The sequence below is a fragment of the Mastigoproctus giganteus genome, chromosome 6 (assembly GCF_048544385.1).
Source record: "Mastigoproctus giganteus isolate SK-2022 chromosome 6, ASM4854438v1, whole genome shotgun sequence".
In the NCBI taxonomy this organism is placed as follows: Eukaryota; Metazoa; Arthropoda; class Arachnida; order Uropygi; family Thelyphonidae; genus Mastigoproctus; species Mastigoproctus giganteus.
In genome coordinates, this window is record NC_143580.1 from 52,587,943 (window position 1) to 52,611,633 (window position 23,691).

General features: G+C 36.9%; 1 protein-coding gene across 1 annotated transcript; it reads left to right on the forward strand.

Annotated features, from left to right (window-relative positions):
- The first annotated feature begins 399 nt into the window (after positions 1 to 399).
- Positions 400 to 14,174, forward strand: LOC150084256 (uncharacterized). The gene is made up of 3 exons (XM_090375134.1): positions 400 to 511; positions 8,636 to 9,357; positions 13,995 to 14,174. Exons 2-3 carry the CDS (start codon positions 8,654 to 8,656, stop codon positions 14,140 to 14,142), a joined length of 852 nt encoding a protein of 283 aa, XP_090231260.1. The 5' UTR covers positions 400 to 511; positions 8,636 to 8,653; the 3' UTR covers positions 14,143 to 14,174.
- The last annotated feature ends 9,517 nt before the right edge of the window (positions 14,175 to 23,691 follow it).

A 23,691-nucleotide genomic window follows, 5' to 3' on the forward strand; every position in this document is an offset into this window, starting at 1 on the left:
GCAGAAGAAATTGTTAGATTCTAAAAACTGCTAGAGGTTAATAGCAAGTGTCCTTTGTATGGTCAAGTTCATTTACGCTTTCCGCTGCAGGCCATCACCGACTAACGATGCTGTTATAGATTCGTCAGTCATCTGACATACCAAGAAATGGGCTTCTAGAAAATTTCCTGCTTCCGCCTGAAATGACGTCATGATTTGACACGTTTCTCGCGGTCAAAAACAACAATAGCAAACTGGATGGGAAATGAACGTGGAATTAGTATCGGTGACCTTCAAATATAACATCCTCAAGGACTACTCTACTTAACTCTTTTTTTTTTTTTCACGGGAGAAGGAGTTGCTACATAATCTTTGTAAACTAGAATTCTTTAACAGTGCGAGATAAAGTGGTCGAAGAATAGGAAGACGTTATTTGTCAATTGTTACAACTTTAAACATGTAAACCCAGGATTATGTATTTTCCTTCTAATCATTTGTGAATTTGCTTTCAAAAGTTAGCGATTACTCTCAGGTAAGCCCGTTTTAGTGTTTAAAAGGATGAAGATTGTTAAGTTAAAAATAAAACAAATCAAGAAGAATATAATTAAGATTATGGTGGAAAATGTGGGACAGTCGTGCTATGTTCGTAGCGAGTGTGTTTATTAAAACATCCGCAAGTGGCGTGTTCGAGTACATACGCCGACACTAAATACCAGACTTTCTAAATGCTGTAATTGTAAATTTATGACCATACAGGGTCAGTTATGGAAATAAACTGTTAAATAAACAAATAAGCGACACATTAAAACACACACGCACTGTATCTGCAAATGCATCTTCTAACACGATCCAATACAGTGGATAATGCTTTTGCGATGTGTTCCCACAGCTAACTTGCAGATTTTTTCGAAATAAAAACCGTTATTTATCATTGAAAAATATCCTACACTGGATACCTATATACATATACAAACATATACATCTCTGAATTAAAAAAAAAGCTTTAATAAATTGTTAAAAAAAAGTTAATAAATGTTAAGTTCAGACCTCATCCAATCGCAGACAGGGTTTGAACCTTTATAAATGAGTGTATAGCAGCAAAAGGTAAATTAGAAATAATGCATGTGACAAAATTCCCTTTAATTTTGGAGTGGCATCGCTACAAAGTTTATGAATTACTGGTGTAAAGAATCAACAACGGGAATTTCTAATTTTAATGTTTCGTTGGTTTATGGTTGCTAGAAGTAACAATGAATATGTAAACATCTCCTAGCCCTGGGGACATCTCATCAGAGCATAAAAAGAAACTTTATCTGGGGAATTTTTTTGAGGTAGTCTACACACAAACATCGAAAGGAGACACTTGGGAGGAGTGTGTCATTTTATAACCGAAAAATATGGGCTCGAAAAACGAACCCCCAATGTTTATATTTGGGGGTCCGTTATTTTTTACACCAAGCACGCACGGCCACCGGAAAATTCTCATTCCATTCGTCCAACAGTGTTCTAGAAGCTTCTCTCATTAACATCTGTGCTGGTACGGTGGTTATTCATCACTTGTCCCTATTTATCAACACAAGGTTGGCTGACAGCTAATACGCTTTCACTCCCATTGGAAGACGTGCCTCTTACTGATCGAATAGAGATGTGATAAAGCCATGATACGATATGTATGCATTACGAAAGGCAGGCAAGAGTTCCGATAACCCAGTTCTCTCAGTAGTGGATTGATTGTGGGACGAGGTATGTGGCCCTACTGCTTTTCCGACATAAATTCATAAGAATTTAATTTGTGGGGACACTCAAAACAACTGATTTAGGTGTCTTCATGTACTGAGGTGTTGAGTTAGGACGAATTTTGTGGTATCGCGTGGTACTCTAAACTCCAGACTCGAATCCACATGAAACCACAAAATACGGTAGCGTTCCTGTGCTCTGTATTGTAACTCCTCTGAATTAAGGAACCTACTGAAGACGGCAAACATAACTCGCACGCATTTATAATTCACAAACAACTTTCATAAGCATAAGAATTCATATGTGGGGTTTAGGAGTGCTAGGATACCCAATTATTTTTAAAAAAAGTAATATAAAAGGATATACGCATTAAACACGCTATAGGTTTTCATTAAAACATCCATGGAACTGAATATTGTATTCCAATTCAATAAAAGTTTCTACTGTAGTTTAAAAATAATGCTTCCTGAAAAGCGCACAAATCCTTCTGTTGGCTAGAATTATTAACGACGGTGATCCTATAATACAGTATTTACGATCTCCAACTAACAGGTTTAAGAGCAGTGATGTCATTCTTCGAAACAGATAAACTGACTATAGATATACACGCAATTCACAGACACGATACCTCATGACTTTAGTTGCCTGTGCGCAAATTCTAAACCAATCGAACGCAACCCACTCTAGCAGAGGCTTTTTACTAGTGAAACGGAAATGGAGAAGAGGGACATCGATTCCACAACTGAAAGCTTGAAAGGAGGTTCAAAAGCAGTCTCGTTAAACATTTTGGAAATTGAAAGACTTGTCAAGTTCTGCTCTTCTTCATCTTGAAACTATTATTTAAAAAAAAATGCTATTTAAAAACTAAAATTAAAGAGTGCTCTATTTTATTGATTCACTATTTCAAAAGTTATTTAAACACCTTTGTTTTCTGGGGTTTTTTCCTAAAATATTTAATGAAAAACCTGCAAATTAGAAGGGTTCTTTTTTTTTTTTTTTTTTTTTTTTTAATTAAGTTGAGTATTCAAAGGAAAAAAGAGGAGAAGATGCGTTGTCAGTTTGGGAAATATTTTTTTTTTCTCGGAAAAACTACAAAATTAAATAAAAACTCATAAATGCGACAAAGCATGAATTTATTAACTTACATGCGTACTTATTCGTATACTTCGTGTCAGCATAGTGAGTCAACGTTAGCTTCTATGGGAGAGGTGAAATTCGGTTGTGTCGCTACGCAAGACAATATAGTTAGAAAAGCTTTTGTATCTGCTGAGGCGATTTGGAATAAACAATACCACGTTCATAAATATTTGATCAGGTAAAACTTTAACTGTACCAAATCATAAGAAAAGTTTGCATACAGCATGATTAAAAATTATAGAAATCACAACGTGTTCAAAGTTTTCACTAAAGATGCTAAATTATCGCATCAAGCGAAGCAATTTATCAACAACGTTTATTTAAAATTTGATGTCGATAATCTCACTGACTAGATATATTAACTTAAACACACAATACATAAATAATTAGATTTATATACACCGCCGGAAATATTTCCATTTGAAAAATCCAATCAAATAGTTCTGAACGGTCTACCCTTCGCGCAGAAATAGTGCGCATTAATACATTTCTCTTCTTCCAGTCACATAGTTCCCTGAGGAGCTGTTGTGGCCACCAACAAAATCCTCCAACTGCATCGATCATATGCTATACGAGCGGCATCGCAAAACGTCACGCCCAAAAGTTCACTGATCCCATCCTTCCACCTAGTTGCAGGTCTTCCTTTAACAGCAGTTTTTGGAGTTGGTTTTCTTATGGTCTCTGTGGCATCAGATAATGTGGTGGTATGCCATTGCCTCCCACATGGCGGATTTTGAAAGTGCCGGCTTTAATCATTTGGAACTAGGTAAATTGGATGCTTCCATAGACTCAACGTTTACTCATGATGCTTTCACGAAGTATAAAAAATTTAAAAAAAAACGTACTACAGCTGATAAGATTTGGCATTAAAATTTAATGCGAACATTACAACTTTTTTGAAAAGGGAAAATAATGAAGTTCTCTTTTTTCCATATACTTTTCACGTGATGGGTTCACACGGATGTGCAAATCAGGAAGAAAAAAACTGTCCAGCATTAAAAGAACAATACAAAATGTAATTTTGTACTGTTCTTTGTACTGTTACAAAATACAAAATGTAACCACAACTGTAACGGATTGCACGCATTTCTTTTTTTTATCCGACTTATGGCCTCGAGTTCTGCATCAAAAATAAATCATTCGAAAAGTCTTAACCAGGAATCGAGTTTATGATATTACTCAGAATTTAATGGTTCATTTTTAAATACGTAATTAAGTAACTGATGGGTTTTCGCAAGTGACTGAAGTTATAAATCACGGTATCATAAAAACAGTTAATAGTTGTACTAGTAATGTAAAACGCTTTCATGTGCGTTTTTATTTCTTTGGTTATAGGTAATCAAATCCAGACAGGCCTTTTTTTTTTTTTTCCTTTTCTTTCTGTCATTCGTTGAATCAATGAATAGTTGATTCTGTTGAAAGAAAAATTGAACAGAGCGATATAAATAAAAAAGCATGCCCCTCCTCCGAAAAAGGAATTTACTGATTAAATAAACTAACCTCTGAACTTTAGACGAGAACCTTATTTTTGATCTTTATGTTACTCATATCTTTAACTTGTTAATAAAATGTTTTTGAACATTTCACTTATCGAGAGATATTTGAGAGAGTGTGTGGCAGTAACTGTTAGGAGTTATTACTATGGGTACAATTATAAGTTTAGTATTCTTTTTAAAAAAATCCATGTGCAAGCTGGAAATCTTTTATTTTAAATTTTTAAAAGTTAAATTGTTAAATTTTCGAGTCTTAAGTGTTCTATGGTTACGTGTCACCAGGTGAATATCACTGATCTAGAGCACCGGTTATGAACCTTTTAATGTCACATATTACTCTAAATCGTGTATTATTTCGCGCCTAAATGTTTTTTTTTTCCTAACCTTTACAGAAAAAAAAAAACGTTTTGCTACCCCTTTGGTAATACGATCAAAAATATCGTTGGTGTCAAAAATTAGAGTAATAGAATCAAAAATAGTACTCAAAAATGTCAAAGTGGAATTGTTAAAATAAAAATACTACGCAAAAAAGAGGGGAAAAAACTTTTCTTGGGCAAGTTCCATTAATCACAATCTCTGCCTTCTGCCCTGCAGCCACTCGGCAATCCATCTTAGAATCTTTCTAGTAATCCCAACATGTTCCAGTTTATCTAATAAGGAACTGAGTCAAATGTCTTGTTAAAATCCAAATAAATTATGTCAAAATTGTTCCTGCAATCAGCTCATGAGTAACTGTCAAAATAACCTACTAGTTAGTTAGACATGATTTTCCCTTAACAAAACAATGTTGCGCATCCTTCAGAATGCCATATCTATCTAAACGCTCTTGGATTGCACTCAATCGTTGCCTCTAAGATCTTCCCTATCACTTCAGTTAGGTTAAACAGTTAACGACTTCACTCTTAGTATTTTAGGCCTAAAATACTAAGTACCAACTGTGTGGTACTACACTTAAAGTGGTAGAAAACGAAAAAGACCTGGGAGTAATTGTGCAGTCAGATATGAAGTTTTCTCAGCAATGCAGACAGGCTGCCAGGGCAGGTCATGGGGTTTTGTCAATGATATATAGGAATTTTGCTAGCAGGGAGAAGGAGGTGACTGTCCCTCTGTATAAGGCAATGGTCAGGCCACGCCTTGAGTACTGCGTACAGGTCTGGAGGCCTCATTTTAAGAAGGATGTAGATTTACTTGAGAGTGTACAGAGAAGGGCAACAAGATTAGTGAGGGGAATGAAGGGATCCTCTTACCAAGAGAGGCTTAAGTTCTGCAAATTGCAGTGGCTGGAGACTAGGCACCTGCGCGGTGATCTGATTGAGGTATACAAATTTGTATAAGGCCTTGAATGGGTTGAGCACGCTGAATTCTGATGGGATCCTTCCACTTGTTCAGATTACGAACCTAAGGGGGCATAAATTCAAATTAAGAAAAGACAGATGTAGAATAGATGTGCGGAAATTTGCCTTTAGCCAGCGGGTGGTTAATTGCTGGAACAAACTTCCATCTGTCGTTGTGGAAGTTGACAGGTTAAATAAATTTAAGGAGGAACTGGACAAGCATTTGGAGGGAATGGTGTGATTTTTTTATTGTATTTTATTTTATTTATTTATTATTATTATTTATTTATTATTTTTTTTTTTTGGCTGATTCTGCATAAGCTCATACAGTTGCTTTCTTGCATCACATGCCGCTACTACTACTACTACTACTACTACTACTACCTTTGCGTATTGTTGATAAGTTGGCACTGCTTCAATCCAAACGAATCTCTCTCGAATCCAAAGATCTCCTCATAATAAGCTTCAATGGTTCAATAGATTCCCTGGCGGCCTCCTTCAAAATTACTGAGTATATGCCATCAACTCTGAGAGCTTTACTTGCCTTTATGATAGAAAGTTTTTGTAATAAACAGTCATCTGTAATTTCGAAATCACTAATTTCAAATGGCTCAGCCTCACTCTCACAGCCTCTTCTAATCTTTCTTCAGTAAAGACAAATGAAAAGTACCAGTTCAATTCATCCGCAACATCAAATGGATTGGGTAAGACTTTCCCACATCCGTTGCACAAGGATCCGATCTGATTCGCTTTTTTTTCTTCCTTGTATTCCCATACATCTCAGCCTCACTCTCACAGCCTCTTCTAATCTTTCTTCAGTAAAGACAAATGAAAAGTACCAGTTCAATTCATCCGCAACATCAAATGGATTGGCTAAGACTTTCCCACATCCGTTGCACAAGGATCCGATCTGATTCGCTTTTTTTTCTTCCTTGTATTCCCATACATGAAAAATGATGTCCTATTCTTTGCTCTCTTAGTGCTTTCTCATACGCAGCCTTGGCCTTTCTAAGCTCTTGTAGGCTTAAATACATTTCATCGCCCTGTAACTGTCCCATGCTGTCTTTTTCTGCTCAATTTATCGGCCAGCTCCGCATTCATACTGCAATATTTTTCTTAACCGTATATGGTATGTATGTATTCATGGCTTTTGTGATTTTTGCTTTAAAGGTATTCCATAATTCAAACGTATTCGCCAATCCTCTACAATCCGCCCAAATAATAGATGCCATACAGCCCCTTAAACTGTCAAAGCCCGCTTCTTCTAAAATTAAAACCCGTGTCTTCACCTTTAATTACTGCAACATCTTTCTTCATCTTCCAACCAACGACTGCGTTATCACTACCTGCCACTGGTTCCTGTATTTTGACTCATGTGATGTCATCTAATTCGTGAGTAATAATGAGGTCAAGAATATTATCACCCTTAGTGTTTTCTCTAACATGCTAGTACAAATAATAATCATTTAGTTTATTTTAAAAATTTTACTCCAAGGTGAGTTTCCCACCCACTTATTCCTATCGATCAATGTGAGGCAGATTGAATTCACACGTAATAAGACATCGCGCCTGCTTGCCCATTCCATATATATGTAGACTCTCATTGTACTTCATAATCTACGGACCAGAAGATACTTCATAATCTACGGGCCAGAAGATACTTCATAATCTACGGGCCAGAAGATACTTCATAATCTATGGGCCAGAAGATACTTCATAATCTTAGATTACTCCCACTCTCATTTTACTTTTGCGTCCAACTAACATCGCACGGATTCTATGCTGGAAGACTCAGCAATAGCTCTTTTCGCGTTCAGGCTGCTTTTGATATGGAGCATTATATTGAAACTCGTCATCCCCTATTGCTGGGTGGCACCACATTTCTGCTAGCCCTATTATGTCAGCATTAGTTATCCTAATCAGGAGTTCAAATTCAGCCATTTTATTGACGATAATCCTGATTTTACTGTAGATACAGTTAAGACTAAGAATGCTTCTATAGTTTACTACCCTGACACTCCTTGAAGTTCTCGAGGCTTGTTTCCCTATCCTATCATCCTGCTCATTTGAAGAGTTGCTACCCTCAGAATGTCTTGCCAACATCGGCTGTTGCGGCAATAAACAGGTCAGTGAGGTGGATGAACACATTACTTTGACCCATATCATCGATAACGGCCTTCTGAATATTAGTTTTCTAAATGCTTATCTAAATACAAAAACAACCTCACCTACGTGACTATAGGAATTCATACTATATATTAACTACAGTTTAGTATATTAAATAAAAACAAAACTCAAAATTATTCCAAAAAGTAATCGGCTATGACGTTGTGAAATGCATAACCTCCGTATACAGTAAAGTGCTGCAACGTGCTGTACATCTGCACTGGCTGGCGTCCAACCCGAGAACTCCATCTCTATCTATTTTTAACTTATCTTTACTTTCACAATTTATCATTTACTTATTCCCTTTTTTAGTGTTTCTATGCCCCCCCCCCCTCTCTCTCTCTCTCTCTCTCTGACTCATTGTTACCAACATATATTTGTCAAGTATGGAATCTGGAGAATCTATCTGGACAAATAATAAACTACTTTTAATTAAATTCATTATCAAATACCGTTCATGCCCACCACTAAAAAATCTAGTCTAAGTACAGAAAAAATTGATTCACTAGATACTTTAAAGGATGAATTAGCGTTGTTGTTATTAGAAATCAACACATGAACCGAAATATTTAAACTATTAACTGTGTACAAACGTTAAGAGAAAGAGCAGTTAAGAATATGAGTAAAGATTTATGAATAACAGTTCAGAATAAGAGCGAGGGGGAATTTTGTTTATGACTAACATAAATTTTTTCAGTTATTAATATAATTTCTTTGCATGAATGATAAAAGCAATAGCAAAATTAATCCATTGGTTATTTATTATTATTTTTTTTTTTTTTTGTGTAGGTGGCAGCACAAGCCAGAATGTCCAAGAGGCTTCTCAAATGTACGATTATTCTATTATTAACTCATGATGTTCTTCCAAAGCTTGCATCGAAAGATTACCCATCCTCACATTCTAAGACGACTCAAATAGAGCCAAGACAGAGCGATGGAAATCAAGGCTTTATCACTGCGATGACTAACCTCATTCTCACATTACCTTATGCTCCGATCATCCTCTTCACTCCCATCGTAGCGGGACTGGCTTTTCCTGCAATGGCGGCTTTGGGACAACGAATTCGTGACGTCATCGCAACTATTCCTCCGAACTACTTTCCGCCAACTTTTCCCATCTTCAATCAACAGCCACCAAAAAACAGACCTCCGACGCGGTTCATTAGAGCTGCACCTTTCCCTAAACTGTTCGGTCAAAAGGATAATAAATCGCCATCCGCGCAAAGTTCCTCGCTTTTTTCCAAACTACTTGCTTTAAAAAGCAGCATGCCATCACTATCTTCTTCATCGTCATCATCAAGTCCCTCACGATTCAGTGTTTCGAACTTCATCAAAATGCTTGGTCTAAAAGACGACAAACCCGAATCCACTGGTGGAGCACTAAGTATCGGTGAAGATCTGGACCACTTGGAATTCCAGCATTGCCGTAGCCGATTGGTATGTGAGGTGTGTAGCAGGAAAACCAATCCTATATCCGCTCTGGCAATCAGAAGGCTGCTGAAGATGTATGGGTAATGTTTCGTTTTTATCTTTCATTTTTATGTCTAAGTGCTGATTACAAATTAAAATTAAAAATTAAAATAATAATAGCAACAATTTAATTATACAACTTTAACGCAGCACAATTAAAAATTTACCAAAATGTTTCTCTCCTCATTTTAGTATTAATACATTACCCTCCAAAAAAACAGTATCCCGACACCCCTGTTTTCATATCCACTGGACCTTTCCGGACAAAGAAGTGACTCCGATCGGCATACAAGGAAGCCGTACCTATTGCTTGAGTTAGTTGTTCTCATTATGGCATATGATGCCGACCGATTTCAAGAGGGTTTGTTATTGTCAGATGTTCGTCCAATTACTGACAGCCAGCGCCATTCACAGTAGACCGTAGGTGGTGTTAGCACGAAACGGAAACGTAATTGTACGACCACCATACAGCAACACACAGAAAAATCACGGAAGCTAGCTCTACGTGACCAGGGGTACTCAGAAGGGTAGTACAAAAATCCCATCGGATGTCTTTAGAAAACATTAATCAGGAGTTCAAGGCATCGATAGGGTAAGATCTGTATAAAACGCTGCGTATGGACCTCCACAGCGTCAGTTTTCATGGGTCAGCATCGGCTCATAAGCCAAACATCGCCAGCCGAAATCAGAAGTCTCTCCTGGCATGGTGCAACGAACGCCATGGCCCGTGGAGCAATGAAAATGGGTTCTTTGGAGTAAGTGACCAATTTCGCTATACCCAGTTTCATCAGATGGGTGATTGTGGCGGATGCAAAAAAAAAAAAAAAAAAACATCTGTTACCAAGGTAAATTGTACCAACAATGAAGTTCGGAGGACTTAGGTTTATGGTGTGACCTAGGTAGGACTTTTGGTAGGTGTGGTGGTCACTATGAACATCGACACCTAGTTTAACATTTTGGACAGTTCCATGCTCCCCCACGATATGACTTCTTTGGTGCAGACCCATGTTTGTTTCAACAGGATAATACGCCATGCCATACTCCCGGTACTGTACTAGAATGGTTCATGGGCATGAATGCATAAAAGTCGGAATGGCCAACACAATTCCGATTTGAACCATATGGAACACGTAAGGGATGAGCTAGAACATTTGATAAGGGTCAGACTATTATGTCTCATACTGCTAATTCACCTGGTCATTGTTCCGCAAAAGGAACAGAGGCCTATACCCGCGGTAGTCTATTGGAGTGAGTGGCAGTGGGTAACGTACTCGTACATTGATGCGCACTGCTCGGATGCGGAATTTGTTTTCGATTGCCAGTGACGAAACGCAAACATTTATAACATTTAATCATTCAAACTAAACATAGCATGCATAGGGTATAAGTAGGTTTGGGATTGGATAAAATAATAAATCAATTTTACTAGCATAAATTACTACTTGGTACAGCTACACTTAGAGAGTAATGTTACATTATAAAGTAGATGAACAACAGAAAGAATACAATGAAAAATACAACACATTTATTGCTATATACAGTTATATAGCAAGAAATTTACAATTATTTTCCAAGTGAGCCAGTTACAGTTCCCATTTATATGTATTGTATTTTTCATTGTATTCTTTCTGTTGTTGTTCTAAGTTCGAATCCTGTCATCTTTTTCACATGCCTCAGTTGGTCGGTCGCAGACGAGGGTAGCGTGGTTTTTTACTCCCGTAAACTCGGGTTTGTCGTCTAGCAAATCGACCACGAAACACACGCAATTTACAGACAATATTATGTAAGGCGCAATATGGCCTAAGTTGCTGATGCGCCTAAAACTACAACACCCAACATGTCAGCATAGTTTTTTTTCTCCCGGAAACTCGGATTTTTCGTCCAACAAACAGAAAATCGACCTCAGAACACACGCAATTTACAGATAGTTATACACAGAGCATTATGGCCTTAGACGCTAATGCTCCTAAAACCCTATTACAACAGCAACATGGCGCCTCCGTAGCCAGGTGGGAAGGAGCAGCAGTGCGTAGCCCACGCTTCTTGATTAGACCGGGGTTCGAGCCCGTCACCACCAAATACGGAGGATGCGCAAAGGTCAGGGAATGACCACCGCATATCCCGCAGCAATATGGCCTTAGTTGCTAATGCTCCCAAAAATCAAATAACAACAACAGCAATAACATCCAACCAAACAATACTTACAAACATGAACAACAGCTCTGGTGTCGTTAAAGAATAATTAATTTTGTTTTATTATTTTTTGTGAGGTTCTCGATACAAAGGGAAAACCAAGTTACTTAGCCTTCAAGCGATCCTTACGATTGCGTCGGTTAACAACAGAGAAAAGAAACATTAATAGTGCGGTTGATTGATTCGTGGGGTTTTGCTGATATTGCTGGAGGTTGAGCCTGTCCCTATTAAATAATTGCAGACTTGCTCAGCTGTTAACTTTAGAATTGAATATGATAGATCTCATCTGCTTCCTATAGGCTTTATCGTTACAAAAATTGTGTATATGGTGGGGGAAAGTCACACTATATTAGACTTGGTATTTAGTTTGGTCCGCACAAGTATCATCCATCAGCGTTATCTCTTCTTAGGAAGCCTTGGTTGATAAAACATACTTGATGTAAATCCGGTGCATCTTTATGTTTCGTGACTAACCGAAAGAATGGTCACATTCTTCTCTAAATATGAATCAAGTACAGGCAACTCTCGTTCAACAAATACTCGTTATAACGAATTATTTATACCTTTACTCTCTGTATTAAGAATGTGCATTAAAAATGCTGTTCAGGAAAGTGCGAGTACAAGTAAAAGGAAGGCTATTATATGAATGTAACGAAAATGGTTATAGAACTGTATGTAAAGTAAATTCGCAAAGAAGATAGGTAAGACGTTGAACTTGACTCGGAGTCCTGGAATTCGGTTGCAACGATTATTAAGGGAACGGATGAAACTCTTGTGTAAATTAGGAATACTGATTTCATTACATTGACGAGAATAAAGAATAATTTTTCTTTACTATTACTGAAATGGAAAAGCCTTTGTTTATCTAACAGATATCATGGAGTTTGAAACGTTCCTTGAACGGCTGAAAAGTATCATTGAAGAGGGAGAGTATTATTCCTCAAAGTAAGTTTTCAGTGTTGATAAGACAGGGCTCTTGTGTAAGATGATGCCTTCCAGAACCCACATCACTCGCTATGAGAAATCTATGCCTGTATACAAAGTTTCCGAGGATAGATTGATTCTCCTACTAAGAGGCAACTTCAAACTCAAAACTTTGCTGCTTGTCTACCAAGTTTGGAACCCATGGGCATTAGAAGATTATACAAAAGATATGCTTCCAATAATTTGAAATATAAGAGCCTGGGTGATCGTTCACTTTTCTTCATCAGTTTTATCGAGCACTTTATGCCTAATGTTACAGACGAATAAGCTGGAATTAAAGGCATTGCTGCTTCTCGATAATGCTTCTGTACACCTTCACTATCTCAGTGATCTCAATCCTAATGAAAGTTGTGTTTTTTATTTCCCACATGGACTATGCAGTTTTCGCCACCTCCAAATCTAAAGGCGGTATTTGTGAAAGCAATTGAAGAAACTGATGGAGAAACCGCATCAACTCTTCGAAAATTCTGGAAAAAATTCAATATCCTTGATGCAGTAAAGATTATCGTACCAAAATGGTCTCACCATAAGGAGAACAATATGAATAGAAACATGTGTCTTCGTAAATGAATTTGTAGAGAGAAATAGAACTTAATCTGGAAGCACTTGCTGCTACTAAATCCTCTGGAGATTCATATAATCCTACAAAAAAGATCACCTCTCCCATCCAATTCTTTTAAATTCACAACAGATATTCATTTATAAATTTTGTTTTTTTTTTTTAATGTTAATGAATGTGTTCTTACACTTTTTTTATACATTTAATATATTTCAGGAAAGATTAAACAAATTTTTCTCACTATAGTGAGTTTTTATTTTCGTTTAACAAATGCTGTTTTGGAAGCAGTTGATTCGTTATAGAGGGAACTGCCTGCATAGATTTTCATATGATAAAGGAGTACTCCCCTCCCATTGACCGGATTAGGCCATCTCGCCATCCAGTATTCTGTACTCAGACATTTCTTAAAATGGAACTGGGGAAGGAACAGGTCGTGATCGCATGTGTAGGTATGAAAACCAGAGAGGATACAAAGCATATCAGAAGTAACTTCCGATTATTGGCTCCTGCTGGCCCTTGCCTAATGGATAACAAGACAGATAAAGTTGGCCTTTAGGTCGGCAAAGTGGCATGAATGAATGAAAGTCCCTCATTTTGACTGGTCCCCAAATACAAGTTGCCTGCTCTTCTCCACTTTTGCTCTGCCATTTAAAAAAAAAATGGTCACCTCATTCTTCTTTCATAATTTCGCAAACATTATGTGAGCCAACTTACCATGATCAATAGATAATCCTATTTAATAAAGGTACGAGTATTTTTTTAAATATAATTTGCATGTTAGTTGGCCGATGGGACCATGAAATATGGGATCGCAAACAGAAGGCTACTATGGTGGACAAATGCATGGACTTATTTATGTTTTCATTTTTGTGATAATGAGAGCATACCTAGTAATAGTACAATCAATTCATTTAAAATTTAAATCGTTTCATTTCTTTTTAGGATTGAAGAGAAAGTGCGCTACTTAGTGTTTTTCCCTAAAGTTTATCTCATAGTGGAAGAGTTCCTAAATGCTACCAGAACGTGTTTACACAGAGAAGACTGCGCTGCTGCTTACTACAGATGCTCAGATCCCATACTGGATTTATAGCGTCCGTTGATGTGCAGATGCTGAAGAACAACATTGATATCAGTTAATTAAAAAAAAACAATCACTGATGACACCTTGTTCATATGAACAAAATAAAACATACTATGTCAGTATTTAAATGAAGAAATTGTGTTTAGTGTATATAGGGTGTTTCAGTTAAACGTTTCAGAACTTCTAAGAGGGGTAGGGTACATCCTGACAACTCGAAATCATATAGCAATGTGGGGTCGGAAATGCTTTCCTGAAGCGGTGTTGTACAGAGAAGCACCATAAAGAAAAGAGACCGTAAGTGAGAAATCGTTTTAATAATACACGAAAAGAAGCAAAAGGTACATGGATTAAAGTAAGTGTTCGAAGTTTCTTCCACGGGCTACAATGCACGCCTCACATCTCCGAAGCATGGACATCCGAACATTCTGGAATACTCCAGGCGAATTTCGAATTTCTTCGGCAGCTACTGCGATTCTTGCAACCAGCTCCTCAGCATTGTCAACAGGGGTGTCATAAACTAGCGATTTCATATGACCCCAGAAATAAAAATCAAGACATGATAGGTCGGGTGACCGAGCAGGCCAACGCACGGGACCACCACGTCCGATCCACTGTTGACCAAATGTGACATCCAGGTAGTTACGAACATCTCCGTATAATGGGCAGGGGCTCCATCGTGTTGGAACCACATTGTGTGTTGCGTCGATGCAGAAATCTGTTCATCTCTCAAAAGTTGTGGCAATACTTGCTGCAGAAAGATCAAGTAGATAGGTCCGGTTAGACCTATCTACTTGATAATCCATGTACCTTTTGCTTCTTTTCATGTATTATATTAAAACGATTTCTCACTTACGGTCTCTTTTCTTTATGGTGCTTCTGTGTACAACACCGCTTCAGGAAAGCATTTCCGACCCCACATTGCTATATGATTTCGAGTTGTCAGGATGTACCCTACCTCTCTTAGAAGTTCTGAAACGTTTAACTGAAACACCCTGTAGACCTCGTTGTACTATTTTAAGAGAATTTATTTAAAGTACTATAAATCTGATATTTTTAAAATTTATGTATAAATGGGCAGATTTGTGAAACATGTATATAGGAGAATAACGTGTAAATTTGAATAAAATGTAGATACTTATATCCCTCTTTTTTAATATTTATATCAGTTTCTTTATACAGAAATAAAGCAGTGACTATACATATCAGAATACATTTTAAATAGCCAGAACCAAATTTTCTGAAGTCTCTTAAAGAAATACAGCATTTCAACAAATTGTTACACTCCCCAACTAAATATTTATGAATAGTATCCACTAAAGGTTTGTGCAAATAGTCTGAAATTATCATATATTAAAACGAATACCATGGCGTATCATTAAAAGCAATTGGACTTGGCACCCATTTACTAGAAAAACAAGATAGTTAATGTTCCAAAGTGCGTACGTTTCAGGCGCATTAGAATTTTATTTCTTAATTTAATTTTTTTATTTTTCTATGCTTAATAGAAGCGGAAAGTAAATAACTAATTATCTTGTTACCAATTAAATGCTAATTGATTAACTAATAATATATAAAAATAATTGTTTTCACTTTACTGCAAATACCTCTCAAGGTAACATTCAAACCAGGTTTGGGATTACTTTATAATTAACATCACATGAAATTCAATACATATTTCAGGCTCTGATTTAATAAATTAAACAATCGTAGTATGATGTCAACACTTTCGTAAGGCAGTATACTTAATCCATCTTGAAGCTTAACAACTGAAAAATAGCATGGATTTCACGTTTCTGTGATAAATATAAGAAAAGAGTAATAATTCATTATTTATGTATTTAGTAAACTGATAACAAAAACTAGTTTCTCAAACTCCGACTGTTATGCGCGTACAAAGAACATTTCGTTTCTGCGCATCGGCCACATTGCCCATTCTTTCTACAAGCGCATGGCAACAAAACGACATCTAGTGTTCAGCTACAATATACCGTAAATGGATAGCTTGTGATGTGTATGATTTATTGATACTTATTACTTAAAGCGGTCCCAGCCAACCAATGGCAATCCCGCTGTCAGTTACACATAATTTAGCAGTACTCTGTCTGTCGACCCCAGCTTGTAAGTTTGGGGGAAAACTATTTGAATTTTATCGAGGCTGCATTTCTTAAATCTGGGAAAAAATTTTGTGTAATCTGCCCTTTATCACAAACACTCCAACGCTCTTGCCAGTCTTTTACAAAAGCATCCCAGATTCTTGTCCTTTCCTTCCTGGGATCTGCCAAAATGTCCACCTGTATATTCAGAAAATAACAGGGAATGCCACGGCGGATGAAGTAAGCCAATGCACAATACAATAAATGAAGATCAACAGGCAATTTTCCAGTCACAATCTGCAAAGCTGGGGTCGACACTTCTGCATGCCATGCACATCCTAAGGAGCATTACTCTTTGAATGGAACTGAGCTTTCTAGTAAATACTTTTCCACTTGACACGTTCAAACCAAATTGGTGCACCATACGTTACCATGGTGATAAATACACATTCATATAGAAAGTTCAGCGCCTTACCTTTTATTCCCTAGCCAACTCTAGTGATTCGAGTAATCATCCCAATAAATTTCCTCACCTTTTCTGATAGATAAGTGACATGTAAGTTGAAAGTCAAAGATCCGTAAAACATAATGCCTAGATATTTTAATTGCCTTGCCGATTTTAGACTCGACCCATTCATTCTAACAACCGGGGGTCTTCTACTCGAAAATTGATCCTTAAAGACCATTGTCCTTGTTTTGGTTCCTGATATAGTCAGTTTATGTAACTAACCTACACCAGTTATTAAGTTCAAACAAAACCTGCTGTGACCTGGTTTCTAGTTGCATCCGTGTATTTCCTTCAATAAGCAACACAAGAACATCGGCATATGCCACCATCTCTGTGTGCTCGAAGTGCGTACGCAACCAGTCCTCCAAAACTAGGTTCCACATTAGTGGTCCAAAAACCGATCCTTATGGGCATCCCCTAGTCACCTCTCGTACAATAGAATCAACCGACGACTTAACAGTCACTGTACGGTGCGTGAAATAGTCCTTTACCACCCTAAAGATCTTAGTTGAACAGCCTGCAAGTCTCAACATCATAAGAACGCTGCACCATTGAATGGAGTCAAAAGCTCCCTCAAAGTCAATAGAGATTCCAAGGATACACTTACTGTTCGAGCCTAATATATAGTTTCGCAATGCCCGAAGCACATCTTCTGTTCCACGACCTGGAGTAAAACCATATTGTCTGCCAGACCAGCCTAAGTTTTTTTCAGTATAGTCAGTAATCCGTCTCGCTAGCATCCTTTCAAACACCTTTCCTAATCCAGGGAGGAGGGCAATAGGTCGGTAAGATCGTGGATAATTTTTGGCCTAGATGGTCCCTTCAGTATCAGCTTTAATAGGGCATCATTCCATGGTGATGGAAAGGTCCCATCACGCAGGCGGCTATTAAGAGCTTCAAGAAGGATCCCTGGTATCAGTCGTTGAGCCCGTTTAATGACCTCTCCTTCAATGAGGTCCATCCCTGGGCATTTATTGTTCCTTATGCATTGTACTGCATCACAGAGTTCAATCAGGCTAAAGGGATCCTCGTCACGTACCCCAGAGTACCCCATCTATTCCTCATCGTCTTGCTCAGAGATAGTATCTCCAATCAGATGATCCAAAATCGCAGACATACTTTCTCTCCAACTCGTACTTTCCTGGTCAACATCTCCAATAGAGTATGCTGTATCTCCGTTATACATTTTAGTCTTGCCAGTACATAGCTTATATCTATATGGCAGAAAAAAAAAAAAAAGTAACTACAGTAGTTCTACTGATCCAATTTTAAACAAATTTGGGATGACTAGACTTTCTAAAGGAGCCAAACATAAAATTTCATGAAAATCCATCCACTGAGGACTGAGTTTTTACATGCAGATAGGCGGACGGACAGACAAATGGACATGGTGAAGCCGCTTTAGCATATATTCTAAGATCTAAAAAGGGTGAGGGAAAAACCTCCAAATTCCAAACCCCATATCATATTACTCCTAGGAGGAATATTCCCCAGTCACTGATACCATCAAACATCAACCACTGAATTAAAAAAGACTGAAAAATCTGAACTTTACAATCCAGAAATATTAACGAAACAATCAAGCACTCATATCCACGATCTTATTTATATTTAAGAACACATGCAAAAAGGTCTACATTTCTTTCTTTATAAGATTCTTGCAGGATTATCATGTTCTTTAATCTGTTTTTGTGGCCATCAGTATTTATTCGCAGAACAATCTTCCCTTTGGAACGAGTTGCCCTGGTACTGCACACAGATCTATTCATGATAATTGGTCAAATGAGACTGCTATAACAGCCTGTTTTTAGACTAACTGGTCCCTCATTAAATAGCAAGTAGTTTCCAGTGACAACACGTAGCAAAACAGTTGCAAAGAAGTTGTTCGATGTGAGCTGCCATGCGGTACACGAAATCAGTTTTCAAAGTGTTGTAATGAAACTAAAACCATCCATTAAAAGTAGTGCAATACTATGGCAACTCGTTAAGAAGGTAATTTTGTTTTGCTGTGAGAATTATTATTATTATTAGCCATATTGTGCAAGGAAGCCAGAGACTTATGCTACATCAGCTAAAATAAATTTCCAAGTTACCCTGAGAGAGAGAGAAATGATGATATCCAGCTCAGGACTCTGGGTGTGCCAAGCCCATACTTACCAGATGTGAGCCCCTGGGGTACAGTTTAAATCCTGTTAGTTGAAAAAGCAGATAAAAGGCCAAGATAATCATTATAAATGTTTCCAGATATAAATAAATTTAGTTTACCCAGAAATTTTTAAAATCTGGCGCTTCTCAATCCCCGAGAGTGCTGTATTTTAAATAGTTTACTGTACGGCTATAATATAAATATAAAATTATTACCATACTGTTAGTAATAATAGCAATAGTAGTAGTGGTGATAAAAGTAAGATACAAAAATGTATAAAAGAATTCTGAGCATTCAACATGCGCTTTTTAACGCTATTTTAATGTATAGCAGTACAATTAAAGAAAAAAAATAGATATATACACAGAAACAACAACAAAAATATACTTATTTTGTTGTTGTCGTTGAAATTTATGATACACGTGTTGCTGTGTGCTCATATAATCTTTCTGTTTTAGATATTAGGAAGTTTTTGTGTGATTCACTTAGAGATGGTTACTCCTATAGTTATTTGCACTTAATAATACCATTGGGGAGCACACAGTTTACCTGAGGAATTGTTTCTTTTCTGTGAGTATTCTCAAAACGTATCGGATGCTACTGCTAGATAATAAACAAAAAGAAAAAACTTCCACTTTTATAGGTGAGAAAGTGTTATTTATTCTTCATTCAAAGTCTTCGCCACTACTCTACAAATTATTCATTAAATTGTACATTATAGAAGGGTATCTCATTTAAATAAAAAAATAAATTTTCTGTTTATACTCCGGGACGACCAAACGGTCAGAGGAGTTCACAAGATAGACAGAGTACAAGAAACAGCACCGTATTCAGTAGTCACGGGCTTGTGACCCCGCTCACTCAAGGCACGTGTACTTATGCAGCCGCGCGCCTGACCACTAGACTACGGCGGCTCTTTGTAAACAGTTGCATTCACAATAAAGAATTTTAATAGTCATTGATTTGTACACAAAGTATGATAACCTAATCTGTTCTTCCCTGAGAAAACATAGGCGCATCATAAAGCGGGTATTATTTTCACCATGTCCGTCCATCTGTCTGTCTGTCCATCTGCATATAATAACTTGATTCCTAGCGGGTGATATTTCATAAAATTTTATATTTAGTTCTATTAGAAAGGTTTATCGATCTATCCCAAATTTCATTAAAATCAGACCAATAAATCCGGCAATTATTTATTTGTCCGTCAGCATATAATAACTCGATTCTCAGTGGATGGATTTTACTGAAATTTTACATTTGGCTCTTTTCGAACCAAATTTCATTAAAATCGGAACGAAAGAAATCGGTAATTGTTATTTATTTTTCTCCTACATATCATATCATTAAAAACGCGACGAACCTTTTTAACGGTGAGTGCCCAAATTGGCTAAATCCTTTAAAAAAAAAATTGCCCTCACGTGCCCCTCGGAATTTTGCAAAGTACAGTAGAACGTCGATTATCTGAACCGTTCCCCCTCCCCAAAAATTACAGTATCTACTTTTAGTGCACTGGTTGTTATGCTGAAATGTTACTCCAGCCGCTTAATGCATTTGAAGGCCCACTCACAAAGGGGCCTTTCACTGCGCTAGAAACTGCAATGGCATAGGGTAGTAACAGTCTGAATGCAGTTCTACGGAGATACTGCTATTAAAGGGGATGAGAGATTTAAACCCAAAAAAAGAAAATCTCGCATGGTTCAAAGAAAAATTCAAGATTAAATATTTTAAAAAATAAACCTTCCCAAGATTCATTATACATACTCTTATTTATATGCGCAATTATTTGTGTGTGGTTATTTTTGTTTATGTTAAAAAAAAAAAAAAAAAAGTGGTTGAAAGGATGTAAAACAATTATACAGTAGTAATAACCTTGTGTATAATAGGATTAATAAATCCTTTGTATAAACTGGGTATTCTCATGTATGTTTGATTATCCGAACTATTTTATTAACCAAACCAACCCTGGTCCCAATTAGTTCGGATAATCGACTTTCTACTGTATTGTTATTTTTCTCATACACGTAAAACCAAAACGTAACCAAAAAAATAATGAAATAAAAGACATTATTTCAAAGATGCTTTAATAAAGGTATTAAAATAAAATCTCTCATAACAAAAATGTAACCCTTAGTTCAGAGAACAAATTTAATATAAAATGATAAACTTCTCTTATATTATAAAACATCAGTGAGACCTCTGTTGTTGCACCATTGACGACAGATACCTTACATCAGGCTTATACTTTGTAACTTTTAGTTATGCATGCAGCACTAGTTTCATCCGTATGACTACTCCTATGACTAGACTTATCAAAGTTCATCACTGAGAACAACGACTCACGAGAATACATTGATGAGAAAATTGTTAGTAATGCTGTTGCCAGATTTTTTAAACAGACAAAAGTTTCAGGAATGGAATTCCAAACTTTTAATGCCTCATTTTCTGCAGTTTTCTTTTATAATCCCGTCACTAGTCGTTCCCTTTCAGTATTTTCTAAATCAGCTCTTTGGTCGATAAATTCTTGCCTCCAAATTGAGCTGCTCTAAAAATCAATCAATTGCATCTCAAAATCATCCAGGTTGATCCATTGAAACATTTTCAGGTTCAGTTCGGCTAGTTTTACACTGTCTGCAAACAATGAATTTTACAGTTTCTTCAAATTCTCTGAACTTAACAAATCTTGAAGAAAACTGTTCAATAGTTGACTCAATATTTTTGGAAAGCTCTGAATTCCGCGTGCCCGAAGGGGCACGCGTGCCAAAGGTAGGCCACCCCTGATATAGACTATCAGGGGTGGCCTACCTATGACAATACATACATATACAGTACTGTAGCTGAAGCACTGGATATTGTTGTTCCTATGCGCTGATTGGTGGAATGAATAGGCAATAGGGAGGATGGGCAGAAGCGAAGTATTCTGTTCGCGCATAAAAATCTTTCCTTTTTGCTCTTTTTTTTTTTTTTTTTTTTTGTTATAAAGCATGAATTATTATTATTTGCTAACGCGCCTGAAATGTAACGCACTGCGTGCATTGGCTGTTGCTGTAGTTGTAGGGTTTTAGGACGAAAAACGGGAGTTTCCGGAAGAAAGCGTACATTGACTAACTTGTAAATCTCTCAGTTCGATATACAGTAATTAATACAACCTAATACTTAGGCCTAGCTTACACTAAAACGTATCTTGCAATTTTCACTATTTCAAAAAGAAACTATTCCTAACGCTTCAGATAGTTCCGATTCCGAATAACAGGTAATCTCAGTAATCTTCTAAAACACCCGTCGTAATTTGGGGTCGACATCACGGTTTTAGATAAAGCAAATCAAATATACATTAGTATGGACACTGCTACACTGCATGAAACAGCCACAGGTTGGACTTTCAAGACCTCTTTTAATCTTAAATGTTAAGTTTCCAAACCGTCTCCAGTACCACGATTTGATAACTTAACATTTAAAATTAAATGAGGACGGGGTGCCAGAACATAGCCTTAGCTATTTTTCCTCTTTCAATGTCGTCAATTTGTAGAAAAAAAAAAAAATACCAGCCTATTTAGACAAATGTGTCTATAGTCCTCAGAACGTATATTTTTCTCTATGAGGTATACCCTCGTGGGTAGCACAGTTGAAAGAGTCGCCGTCCTCCCCGTACCGGGTGGATAAGACCTGAGTTTTCAAATCCCGTTAATGATGTGATCAATTTTTATTGACTTTTTTTTCACAACATAGCCGAGTTAGTAAGTCTCAGCCGATATATAGCATGGTTTTTTTCCCGGAAACTCGGATTTTTCGTCCAACAAACCGACCATAGAATACCATTAATTACCACTAATGGTTGTTAGTGAAATGAAATCCTTCCTTGGAAGATTTTTTTTTCTTCTTCTTCGTATGGTGCGAACTGCAAGGGTGGATTCACTTCTTTTCAACTTTGGCACATAGCTGCAGTTCCATTCCCATCTATAGCGTTTCCTTGACAAGCAGGAAGTCCTGAAATATCGTTCTAGTCACGTTTGCAAACGAAGCCAAACTAAGGGGAGAAAAAATGGTCGTTTCGACCAAAATTGTTTAACAGTCCAATTAAATTCATTATACTTTTAAAGTCTAAACGAGCAACGTTTAAAACAGGTTAACAACAAATATGTAGAACTATTGTGTCTAGGAAGTAGACTATTATGGAATGGTTTTCTAGTGTGGGATACTTTGTTTTCCACTCACTGTGATGCTGTACTGCAGAAATATTCATTGCGACCAGCGTCAGAATTTCATCAAGTTGTTGAAGCGAAACTTGCTCTTGCTGGAGTGGAATTTTCATCACAAAGGTAAGGTTTTAGCTGAACATTATTTCAGTTGAAGTTAAGATATTACTGTTTTGTTTTGTTTTTTTATTTAAATTAAATAAAATTTCAGCCAATTTGAATGTTGTGTGGACTGTAAATCCAGGAATAACCCACGTTTTCCCTCCCTCTTCACAGGATCGACTAACTACAAAAGCAAGCAATATGGAAGGAAGAGATTTTTAGTGGATTTTATATATTTTCATCGTATTCTAACTTATACTTCTAACCAACGTTTTTTTCTGACACAATGTCTTCCATCACTAGAGGTTACATGGGGTTTGATATTTCTGTGGTCGGCTTTGGGGTCTACGACTGCGATCCTGGGGTATTAAATTACTCGTGGGATGATGCTGAGGCACACATTTGAGTTTTAAAATTATTTTAAATTATCATTCGTAATTTATCGGAATTCTAGGAGAGTTGGATAAGAAGTCCTATTGACGGAATAAAGATAATTCCTTTGTTTATTCTTGG

Bases quoted from the DNA above. Each gene is read 5' to 3' on its own strand.
- LOC150084256 (XM_090375134.1), top strand. From the start codon at position 8,654: ATGTCCAAGAGGCTTCTCAAATGTACGATTATTCTATTATTAACTCAT. The intron at 9,358-13,994 runs GTAATGTTTCGT...ATTTCTTTTTAG, and splicing joins AGGCTGCTGAAGATGTATGG to GATTGAAGAGAAAGTGCGCT.